A 12,247-nucleotide genomic window follows, 5' to 3' on the forward strand; every position below is an offset into this window, starting at 1 on the left:
CCACAGATTAAAAAAAACACACCGCTGTGAGGATTCTCTTCACGGACAGTGAACACAAGCGCAGCACTAATGCAGTGCTGTCCTCTGCTGGTGCTGCGCGGTATTGATTCCCACATCAACCACGAGCAACAGACATGGTTTATTTTATTTTATATAAAGTACCTAAAATGGATACTTGAGTAAAAGTACAAGAAAATGACTAAAATAAGACATTGCTAGCTAAGAGGAGACATTGCTATCTATCTATCTATCTATCTATCTATCTATCTATCTATCTATCTATCTATCTATCTATCTATCTATCTATCTATCTATCTATCTATCTATCTATCTATCTATCTATCTATCTATCTATCTATCTATCTATCTATCTATCTATCTATCTATCTATCTATCTATCTATCTATCATAATAAGAAAAAAAGAGTACATAAATCACTATTGGCCTACAGCGTCACGTGGCTCTTATAACAGATTTGATTGGCCTACGGAGTTAACTCAACTTGCCCCGCCCCCGCCGCCCCCCTCCGTAACGCCCCCCTCTCGTGAGGCGACGTTCCCTACGTCTGATGCCATTCCTGAAAGCTACCGCGCTGATTTCCAGCGGAAGTTTTACTGTGTGTGGATTGAACCTGCGCCGTAAACGTTTCCCCCCGACGCTCGACGAACAAAGTTAAGTTCGTGAAACGCTCACCGAGAGCTTCTTCTTGTCAGAAGGAGTCACCAGCAGCAGCATCACGCAGCTCCACATCTCCCAGTGCCCTAAGATGTCCGCTCAAATCATAAGTGGGAAAGAAGTTTCCGCGTAAGTACTCTCCAGTGTTATTGACTCACCAACTGTCAAATGAGCGTACAGTAAAGTGAGGTGTTTGTACGCTGGCTAACCTGGTAGCTAACTAGCCACCTGGGAGTTACTGTAACTTCACACATTGTAGTCAAGTCACGTGCGTCTTAATTGAACGCATATGGAACACGCAGCGGTTTGTTTCTTGCACGTTTAAGAGAATGGTGTTGCAGCAGAACGTTTTCATGTTTGCTGCTATTGTTGCTGGTGGTGGTGGTGGCCACGTGAATGAAGTGTGCCAAAGTTGTTTTAGTAGAAAAGTACCTGATAAAGCTCTGCTGCTGTTTTCTATGTTCTCTGACACTGAGAAATAGCTGACTGTGTTTGACCCCGATTGTGCTTTTCAAAATAAAGTGCTAATTCATAACAAAAAAAATAATGTAAAAGTGAAGCAATCAATTTTTGCAATCCTGCTTTGTTATGTAAGAAGCAGTGGTGGTGTGATGTGATCTTTGCCCTGTTGATATAATGACCTCTGCTGCTCCCAAACACAGCGTTTTATGTAATATAAAGTGTGTCCTTAATGAACTCGTATGTCTCATCAGTAGGGCTAGATAAAATTCTGTAAGAATATGTGTCATATATACTGTATAACTGTCTTCAATATTGAGGTTGACTCATGGGTTTGCACAAAATTGCTTAACAATAACAATTGTCCATTGCTGATTAGTAGTAAATGTAATAAATCGGGCTGATTAACTGGCTATTTTGACTTGTCAGGCTACCTTTACCTACCTTTGTCCCATAAACAACTGGTTCAATATCTTTCAACCCGTTCTTGCCTCTGAAATTAATTTGGCACTTCTAATCTGACCAAAAGAAAACCCTTTCACTTCAAAGTGCACCACTTTTCATTTAGATGCATGTGCTTGTCACAAGACATGACGACCTGCGCCCTGTTAACTCTCCCTCACAGTTCTCATTAGTTAGATTCCAGGTTAGATTTTTTGCAATAATTGCGTGTACAGCCTCTGCACAGAACTGCCACCTTCTCTCCAGAGCTGGACACAAGATGACCTACCATTGATTTTGCTGGATACGTGGTCTCTAATGGACGGAGGCTAATTCTTTTGTTTCGGCTAAAAGAGGCTGGTTTACAGAGTGGAAATTATGAGAACAAATACAGTATTGTCTGAATACAGGAATATGGCTCTTGGTTGATGAGTGACCATGTTTTTATTATCCGATTTTTTATTATGATGCAAAATGAATGGTTTCTTTGTTCTTGAATGTGAGAAAATAAAAAGCAGCACCATTTAAAATACATTAATTTTTATAAATATATGTATATGTGTATATGTATGTATATGTATGTATGTATGTATGTATATGTATATGTGTATTGTTTTAACATTTACTAAGAGCTTTCACTCAAAAGTAAGTCCAGATGACCGTAATCACAACCATTGTGTCAATCATCCTCTCTGCTGATGAAGTGCATGTGATGCACGCACGCTCACGTTGTTTCAATCTAAACCTGATTAAAGTTTTAAACCCTATAATCAGCGTGCGTGACCCTGCGTGACCCTGTTCTGTTCAGTGGACCAGATAAAGCAGCATAGTTATATATGCTGGATTGTGTTCACAGTCGTGTTATCAGCGTTTACTTAGATAGACGTGGTGGTTGGATTTAAAAGAGGTTCACCTTTACAGTTCATTTAACAGCGTGCAGAACTTAAAAAAATGTACTTATATCACTGCCGATTTGCGTTGTTGTCGCTGATTGATTCAACTGACTTTGCGATGCGTGAACACAGAAGCCACTGCTGACACAAAGTATAAGGTCGCTTCCCACACTACAGAGACGTGACACGATTAAAGGTCAGGCAAAGACAAAGGCCAAGTCTCTTTAAGTGACTCTGTGATGTCCTTGTTTTGCACGTGCCAGGCGTAGTGACGTAAACCAATGGCAGATATCTGATTACAAAATATGTAAGGGGGAATGGGTGACTCTTATGGTCCTGGAACCTTGTTGACCAAAGTGCCGTACAGTAATAAAGATCGTAAAACACAATTGGAGCACAACAAACATACCGACCTCTCCTTTAGTTATTCGGCCTACTTTTAACTGATGTTTTTTTATGTGTGCGCTCTCAGGCAGGTGAGGGAGCGTCTGAAGAAGGATGTGGAGCAGATGAAGCTTCAGGACCCCAACTTCTCTCCAGGTTTAGTGGTCTTACAGGTAAGGGTATTTTTAACAGTTAATTTGGATTTTAAACATGTTTATTAACCTTTGTCCAACAGGGACATCTTCCATAAATTTGTGCTCAATCAATTGATATATTTAACTTTTGTGATATTGCTATTTTTGAAAATTGTTTTGTGATACTTGGTTAGATAATTTAATTATCCTGACCAAAATAATTGTGATTATTATGACACTTGTATGTTTGAAATCACTTCACATTCACTATTTTTAGAGAAGAATCATGAGGTCCTGAATCACTGGATATACAAATCACCATGACTGTATGTTGGCATGCTAGACAGTATGTTTAAAGTCACTTGTGAAATATGTATACATTTTTCCACTTAATAGCTATTCAGCTAAAGGAAATGTGCCACAACTAAATGTTTTTTTTTATTATTACTATGGGTGGAATAAAACAACATAGCTAATCCCTACCGATAGTTTAAATAGCATCTAGCCACATGCAGCTCATGTGATGCCACATCTTTACAGGTTGGAGACCGCGATGATTCCAATCTGTACATCAACATGAAGCTGAAGGCAGCAGCAGAGGTAATCAAATATGATTTGATAATCAAGAGATTTACATGCCATGATCCTTCTTTACAATTTTGCAATAAAGTCCAACTTGTGTCTTTTAAATGCAGATTGGAATAAATGCCACACATACAAGACTTCCCAAGACGGCCACCGAGGAGGAGGTGACACAGTTACCTCAGTGTTTGTTAAAGCTGTTAGATTATATCTGCACGTACTCGAGTGTAAAAGCATGGTCTCACTTTGTAGGTTCTTCACAAAATCACAGAAGTGAACGAGAACTCTTCCGTCCACGGCCTCATCGTGCAGCTGCCTTTAGACTCCGTCCACAAAATCAACACGGAGAAGGTCACCAATGCCGTGGCCCCGGAGAAGGACGTGGATGGGTAAGAGCCTGAAAGCAAACACTTTATAGAATTCTTTGCTCCTCTTCAAGCTAGTCTGACTGAGTTCTTTGTCCATTTGCAGGCTCACCAGCATAAATGCAGGGAAACTGTCCCGTGGAGACTTGGGTGAATGCTTCATTCCCTGCACACCAAACGGCTGCATGGAGTTAATCAAACAAACTGGTAAACACTGGAACACCATAATATTTAACTTAACATAAGTCATTAAGGCGTGCAACAAAGAATGAATGCATGCGTTTACTTTGTTCCTACAGGTGTGTCTGTGGCGGGGAAGAGAGCCGTGGTGATCGGCCGCAGTAAGATCGTGGGTGCGCCGATGCACGACCTGCTGCTGTGGAACCACGCCACGGTCACCACCTGCCACTCTAAAACTGCCGATCTTGCTGGAGAGGTACAGCATCACCAGTTCAGTGTGTCACACAAATAAAGGGGACAATATGTACCTGCCATATGTAAGAATGTGGCCGAAAATGGTTACTACATTCAAATTCAAAATACTGAGGTCTTTTAGCTTTCGTTTTCTGACGTAACTGGCAACCCGTGGTTGCTCGGCAGCTGAGACTCTACTGACTGCAATGATTGGTAGACGGCGGTAGGTGGCGCCACATGCCAAAACATGATTTTAAAACATAAACATGATTTGCAGTCTGCAATAATATTTTTTTTTAATGCAAATATTTTGTCTGTACTGTTGTTGTTGGTGAGTTCAGTTTGTTATATGAACATTATTCCTGAGTCTCTGTGACATATTAGGAGGATTTTATGGCCAGTTGCTTTAGATTTATTACATAATGCCCCTTTAACCCTGAGAAAGTGAGGAGAACTCACTTGGTGCAGGAGCTTAAATTCATTGCTTCAGGACTGACTTTAGTGCATCAGTTAGACAGTTTGAAGATTTGAGCGAGGTCCTGTATGTTTTTTAATGAATTAATAGTTTTGTTTTTACGTCATCAACAGCACGCTCTATAATTAATGAGGTGTGTATCTCTCATAAGCCAAAAAAATTGGTCATGGTCCAGAAAAGTAAAATACTGACAAGTATTAATATTTTCTGCCACAACGTGGTTTAAATTATTATCTGGTTCAGTTTAGAGCTTTATTAAGCAAATTTATTATACAGTTAGCAGTGCTAAATCAATAGAAACAATGAAATACACACACAAGAACATGGGACTAGGGCTGCAACGAGGTTCTGGTTTCTTTGCTCCATATAACTAAGAAACATTAAAACAGAATAATTTACTTTGTGGACGCATCAACAACATTAATTTGTTACTTGCAGCCCTGCATAGGAGAGCATAAACACACACGGCACAACCAAATTTGACAAATCAGTGTCGCGCAGAATATTCTGTTCTTTGTTCTGCATTGATTTGCTCACGTTGGTCACCGTCGATCTGTTGTCAGGTGGGGAAAGCAGACATCCTGGTTTGCGGCATCGGCAAAGCACAGATGGTGAAAGGAGACTGGATCAAGAAGGGAGCAGTGGTCATCGACTGTGGCATCAACCACATCCCAGGTTCGACTATGTCTGCGTTTTCTTTAATATAAGGGGGGGAAACTAGCAGTGGACACTAACGTGACAGTTTATCTCTGTGTCTTTCAGATGAGACTAAAGCCAGTGGGAAGCGGGTAGTGGGCGATGTGGACTACGCCTCCGCGAAGGATCAGGCTGGCTTCATCACTCCAGTGCCTGGCGGCGTTGGACCCATGACTGTGGCCATGCTGATGGCGGTAAGCTCTATTCAGGAAGAAACTCTGTGTAGCAGGTGTTAGATTTTAATACAATAAACTGGACAATAAAATGTGTGTGTGCAGAACACGGTGCTGAGTGCAAAACGCTTCCTGGATGGACATCAACCGGGGAAGTGGAACATTGCTTTCACCAAACTCAACCTTTTGAATCCCGTGCCGAGGTTTGTCCCTTCAGTTTCCCGTGTCCTCTTGGTCTTGCCGTTGCCTCGCTGTGTTGCTGATTTTGTGCGTAACCCTCACAGTGACATCGCGATCTCTCGCTCCTGCGTGCCCAAGCCCATCGACCATCTGGCAAAGGAGGTGGGCCTGCTCTCTGACGAGGTGGAACTCTACGGAAAGACGAAGGCGAAGGTGCAGCTGAACATCTTCAAACGCCTGCAGGCGCAGCCAGATGGCAAATATGTAGTGGTCACAGGGTATGCTGTCTTCATTTCTTTTTTTTTTTTTTTTTAAACTTCTTTTTATTATTTGCAGAGAACAATCACAAATGCAGAATACAGAACAATGTTACCATACAACAATAGGGTAGAATCTGCAAAAAAGAAGACAAAATAATCCCATCCCCCCCTCCCCTTTTCGGTACACTCCCCCAGCACATAACAGAAAAAAAAAAATTGAGATAAACAGAGTGTGGAAAGACAGCTTCAAATGAAAAAGAAAACAAACAAATAAATAAAGAAAAAATAAAACATTTTAAATGAGCAAGATGAAACGTATCATTAAGTGACCTTAGCAATGTTATATTAATTCACCCATTCAGTCTGGTGTAAATGTAGATTGCGTGTCATTAACTAGGACAAAAGAAGGGCTCCAAATCCTGTCAAACCTTCCCGATTGTCCACGAAGTGACCACCGAATTTTTTCAAGTCCTAGAAAGTGTAGGACATCCTTAAGCCACTGCGAATGTGTGGGAGGTGGAACCGATTTCCATCTCAATAGAATTAACCTTCGGGCAAGAAGGGTGGTGAAGGCCAAGGTATCTTTTTGTGAGGAGGAGAGGCTGAGTGGGGGTAGCACAGCCCCAAAAACAGCCGTAAATGGATTTGGAGAAATTGTTACACCTGTAATTGTAGATAGGGTGGAGAATATTTCTTGCCAGTATTTAGAGAGATGTGGGCATTGCCAGAACATATGAATATAATCAGCGGGGGTTTGATGACAGCGATCACAAGACGGTGACACATCCTTGAACATTTTTGACAGACGTTCTTTTGTATAATGAGCACGATGCAAAACCTTACATTGAATAAAACAATGTTTAGCGCTGTCTTCATTTCTGTGTACTTTAATAGTAATTTAAATATGGTCACAGCTGACAAACTTCCTCCTCCTCTGCAGCATTACACCCACTCCTCTTGGCGAGGGAAAGAGCACCACCACCATCGGACTGGTTCAGGCCCTTGGAGCCCACATGAACCTTAATGTGTTCGCGTGTGTCCGACAGCCTTCTCAGGGCCCCACCTTTGGCATCAAAGGTGAGCTACGGAATCAAGCACACGCAATAAAAACCAAGCTTTATCTTTATGGATTCCTATAGCTGTCATTTTGGCCTTCTATCTATAGGTGGTGCTGCAGGCGGCGGATACTCTCAAGTCATTCCAATGGAAGAGGTACTGCAATGTTGTTTGGCAGTCAGACACCGCGTTGATTGTATACGAATACAAAAGAAAAATGTGTTCTTTTTTAGTTCAACCTTCATCTCACTGGTGACATCCACGCCATCACGGCCTCCAACAACCTGGTGGCTGCTGCCATCGACGCTCGCATGTTCCACGAGTCCACGCAGTCTGACAAGGTGGGTTTAACTGTTCTTTTCAGTTTATTTATGTTTTACTAATTAAAGCTGCAGTGCGTGACTTAAAGTGATTGTTGTTGTTCTTAATTATGTTATAATTCGGCCTCTGTTATGGTCTTCATGAACAGAAACTGTCATATTTGTATACCTTCATATGAAAGTAGGCTCTTTAAAGCAATACTGTAATACTGTTAGACCTGACTGAGGGAGCATTTGTGTGTATACAGCGGCAGTGCACGGGAAGATAAGAAAAATTAGCATTTATTTAGTCAAACTGGGTTTTTTCGTGCAGTTAAATTGACTGCCTGAAACTTTTCGTGGGCTCTTCTTTGTGTTTTCCGCCATTCTTCAACTGGTTTGCTGCCGTCTGGCTTTATTAGCAAATTGCTACCTGTCTTGACATGACACAAATCACTTCCTGTGTGCAGCACAGCGAGATTTAAACCATGCTAACTGTTCTCCTCCCCTCTGTAGGCACTGTACAACCGCTTGGTCCCGCTCAGTGGAGGAGAGAGGAAGTTCTCCCCGATCCAGATCAACAGACTCAAGGTAAGCGATCCCAGTTCGATTTAAACTGTGCATGAACCAAACTCACAGTCCATATTAACGTTTGCCTTGTCACTGTGTAGAAACTGGGCATAGAGAAGACCGATCCTTCCACGCTCACTGAGGAAGAGATCACCCGCTTTGCTCGTCTGGACATTGAGCCGAGCTCCGTCACCTGGCACAGAGGTAAGAAGATATTTTCTTTGATAGATATTTTGTTCTTTAGTAGGTCTGATGTGTTTTGGACCTGTACTGAATTTATAAAATATCCCTGTGGTGTTTGCGTTCTTTTCAGTGTTGGATACTAATGATAGATTCCTGAGGAAGATCACTATCGGGCAGGCACCTACTGAAAAAGGACACACAAGAGAGGTAATAGTTTGTCCATCAAGCTTCACTGAGTGCTGCATTAGACATTTATTAACTCTGGTGCCCCCCAGTGGTCATATAAAAACGAATTGAATTACAGGTTTCACATATTAACGTGGATTTCACTATTTGTTCTGTCCTCCAGGCCCAGTTCGACATCACGGTGGCGAGTGAGATCATGGCGGTGCTGGCCCTCACCAGCAGCCTGCAGGACATGCGTCAGCGTCTGGCCAAAATGGTTGTGGCCACCAGCCGCAGTGGACAGCCAATCACCACGGAGGATCTGGTCAGTTCTACTGGTGTATTCTATATCGTATATACAAGTACGAGTGAATCAAAGGGCTCTTATAATGTATTATTTAACTTTACAGGGTGTGAGTGGTGCCCTAACTGTGCTCATGAAAGATGCGATAAAGCCAAACCTGATGCAGACGCTGGAGGTGGGTGAAATTCACCATACACACTTCTCAAATACGGATGTTCTGATTGGTTGTTGTTGTTGGTCGTAAAGTTGCTCTGTTTTTCTATTTTCTTTTTGTTGGCAAAACCTTTTGTGATCCTAACCGATGCGTTCTGTGTGATGTGTGCCCACAGGGTACTCCTGTGTTTGTCCACGCGGGCCCCTTTGCCAACATTGCCCATGGCAACTCCTCCATCTTGGCTGATAAAATAGCTTTGAAGTTGGTTGGACCCGAGGGGTTTGTAGGTCAGTGGACTTTAGAAAGTTCTCTGCTGCACATCTGCTCTATCTATATAATCCTCTAACATCCGCCGGTAATGTCTACTCACAGTGACCGAGGCTGGTTTTGGCGCCGACATCGGCATGGAGAAGTTTTTCAACATCAAGTGCCGCTACTCGGGCCTGAGGCCACACGTGGTGGTGTTGGTGGCTACCGTCCGAGCCCTGAAGATGCACGGCGGAGGACCCACTGTGAGTTTTCTGCAGCATTTTAACAACAACAAGATAAACGCAACCAGACGGCCTTTTTATAAATGAGTAACAGAGCCGTAATTGACTAATATTTTCAGTTATTCATGCGTGTTTCTTGTTCAGGTTACTGCTGGAATGCCACTGCCAAAGGAATATGTGGAGGAGGTAATGCAAAATATGCTTGATTTTAATAATAATAGTCTGTTAATGGATTTATTAGATTGTATGCCGATGTATCCGGCGGGATCACAAACTCAATTTAGTCTCGATTTAATTTCAGATACATAAACAGTGTGTGAAATAATAATACATTTAGAATAAGTTTATATATGGCAAAAGAATATAAGTTCCACATGTCTGTCAGGTAAAACAATTGACAGCAAATTGTGTGTGTGCAGAACCTCGAGCTCCTGGAGAAGGGCTGCAGCAACATGAGGAAGCAGATCGAGAACGCACAGCACTTTGGTGTTCCTGTGGTGGTAGCAGTCAACGGTTTCAAGTACGTAACGGACGATGGGATGAATATATGACCATAAAATCAGGATTTCTCATAACTAACATAATACCTGTGCTAGATGAACTGCTTTTTATAGAGATTAGGTGATAAGTCATAATCTACTGTGCTGTTATTCATCTCTCATGCCTTTTCCTGCAGGAATGACACTAAGGCTGAGCTGGACTTGGTCTGCAGCATGGCTAAAAGTGCCGGAGCGTTTGACGCCGTGCGATGCTCCCACTGGGCTGAGGGCGGAGCCGGGGCTGCGGCCCTGGGTCAGGCCGTCCAAAGAGCCTCTGAAGCCCCCAACAACTTTAAGTTCCTCTATGATTTGGAGGTATGGGCTCTGACCTTGATTGCTGCTGTAGATCGGTTGGGTAGAAATGGAGTACTTGCATTATTTTTGACAGGAAATAAACAATGACCATGTCTATTTCTCCAATTCATCTTTAGTTACCTATTGCTGATAAGATTCGAATAATAGCCCAGAAGATCTACGGAGCAGATGACATCGAGCTCCTGCCAGATGCCCAACATAAGGTGGAGCTCTACACCAAACAGGTCAGCAGCCTTCATTTATTTCTTTCAATTGCTTCGTGCAGCCTGTGGTTACTCGGTGATAGTATTAATCTTTGTCTCTTCATCTTCCCTCAGGGGTTCGGTAATCTGCCGATCTGCATGGCCAAGACGCATCTATCGCTCTCTCACGAGGCTGACAAGAAGGGCGTGCCCACGGGTTTCGTCCTGCCGATCAGAGACATCCGAGCAAGCGTGGGCGCCGGCTTCCTGTTTCCACTCGTCGGCACGGTATGCCGTCTTTCACGCCGAGTACCAAGCCAGCTCAACTGTGCAGGTTCTTAACTAGGAGACATTTACTCTGCCTGTGTTTTATTTTTTAGATGCCCACAATCCCTGGTCTTCCCACCAGACCTTGCTTCTATGACATTGACCTGGACCCTGAGACTGAGCAGGTCAACGGGCTCTTCTAATGACTGTATGATGGTAAGGAGGCTGGTTTAAAAAAGATTTATGCATAAATCTCTTATCAGATGTCTGGCGTCACTGATCATGGTATATTTATGTTTGCTTTTTCCCCCTTCGGTGAATAGAACTGGCCTTCAACCCCTCAATGAGCCTTAATGAAATGTGATGGACTACTAAATGGAGGTGCCTCCAGCTCATCTGCTGCTCCTTTTTCTTTCTTTCTTTCAGATCCTGACAGCGATAAATTCTTGATTTGCCTTCCCCAGAGAGACGCTGACTTCTAAATCAAGATACTTCATCACAGAACAGTTAATTTAAAAAAACAAAAAAAACAAACATGCCACCATTGCAGTATTTTGTAATTTTTATTTTGAAATATTGACCAATTTTGTGACTAATGCTTGTCCGCTGTCCTGTTTTGCCTCCAAGTGAATATTTCTGGTACTGTCTGACATTGCTGCAGAAATAAAAATAAATGCCACAAATCATTGATTTACAATTTTGTTTGTTTTCTTTATCAGGAAATGCCAAAATAAGGCTGCATAGCTGCAGATCTTTAAGTTTTGCTGCTGTTATCTAAAATGCATTAAGTGACAAATTCCACTGAGTCAGTCTTATTACATCATGAGTTTAGATGAGTTTAGATAATTCCTTGTCAATTAATAAAAACAAATAGAATGTGGTCATAATTCATTCATTCATTCATTCATTCATTCATTCATTCATTCATTCATTCATTCATTCTATAATGTGTGTGGAGTTCAACCTGAGCTAAAACCAATGATAAAGTATCTGGCGCCCACTAGTGGACATGTTGTGAAACCGCAGCTTCCATAGTTTGCTGAGTCACACTTGAGTGGAGGTGAGTTAGTCAGTCAATTAGCCCAATTTGTGGCCTGACACTTTAAGGGAAAATGACAAGATAAATATGATAAAATTATCCGCTTGTCCTTACAGTCGATTGGTTCGTCAGCAGAAAAGGGGTAATGTAACAAATGAAATGTTAACACGGTAAATATAATAAGTCTGGTTAGCTCTTAACTCTGTAGAGCTGCGTTGTGCTAACATGCTAAAGTACGTCATGCTATGAAGACAGTACGCACGTATTAATTATGCTAACTGTGGTTATTAGCATGTTAGCGCGCAAGCTTTACTGCGTAGTTAACTAATAATTTGATAACAAAAAATATAATACCTGTTAAAAACGTTTGGAGACACCTTCTCATTTTAGGTTTTTTCTTAATTTTTGTAATGGTCTACACTGTAAACTAATACATATGGCGTTATATCGTATATACTTTAGCTTCTTTAGCTACTTTAGCTACTCAGTCAGTTTCATGAGGTCAACAGTCTTGATAGAGTTCCCCCAGAGTTTCTGAACATTGATTGGCAT

At 42.0% G+C, this 12,247-nt stretch overlaps 2 protein-coding genes across 4 annotated transcripts in view; one reads left to right on the top strand and one right to left on the bottom strand.

The window, feature by feature from the left end:
• The window catches only part of dorip1 (dopamine receptor interacting protein 1), a gene marked incomplete at its 5' end in the record, with an annotated part of 3,479 nt that extends 2,904 nt beyond the window's left edge, over positions 1-575 (bottom strand). The window contains one exon of the mRNA XM_083908052.1: positions 503-575. Within this exon, the coding sequence (XP_083764178.1) occupies positions 503-575 (73 nt within the window). The remainder of the gene's footprint in view (positions 1-502) is intronic.
• An 89-nt stretch (positions 576-664) lies between these two features.
• On the top strand, positions 665-11,271 carry mthfd1b (methylenetetrahydrofolate dehydrogenase (NADP+ dependent) 1b). Of its 3 annotated transcripts, none has more exons than XM_083907482.1 (28): positions 665-804; positions 2,941-3,025; positions 3,527-3,586; positions 3,682-3,735; positions 3,821-3,957; positions 4,040-4,140; positions 4,233-4,369; positions 5,386-5,497; positions 5,585-5,712; positions 5,797-5,894; positions 5,976-6,149; positions 7,072-7,208; positions 7,297-7,343; positions 7,421-7,528; positions 8,003-8,077; positions 8,158-8,260; positions 8,370-8,446; positions 8,589-8,729; positions 8,815-8,883; positions 9,038-9,149; positions 9,235-9,374; positions 9,498-9,539; positions 9,773-9,873; positions 10,030-10,207; positions 10,324-10,431; positions 10,525-10,677; positions 10,770-10,872; positions 10,980-11,271. In XM_083907482.1, exons 1-27 carry the CDS (start codon positions 767-769, stop codon positions 10,857-10,859), a joined length of 2,805 nt encoding a protein of 934 aa, XP_083763608.1. In that variant the 5' UTR covers positions 665-766; the 3' UTR covers positions 10,860-10,872; positions 10,980-11,271. The 3 variants fall into 3 exon arrangements, with proteins under 3 accessions (XP_083763608.1, XP_083763609.1, XP_083763610.1); XM_083907483.1 differs by having other exon boundaries at positions 11,083-11,271; XM_083907484.1 differs by having other exon boundaries at positions 708-804; positions 2,945-3,025.
• The last annotated feature ends 976 nt before the right edge of the window (positions 11,272-12,247 follow it).

Source organism: Microchirus variegatus (genome assembly GCF_963457635.1).
Source record: "Microchirus variegatus genome assembly, chromosome: 21".
Lineage (NCBI taxonomy): Eukaryota > Metazoa > Chordata > Actinopteri > Pleuronectiformes > Soleidae > Microchirus > Microchirus variegatus.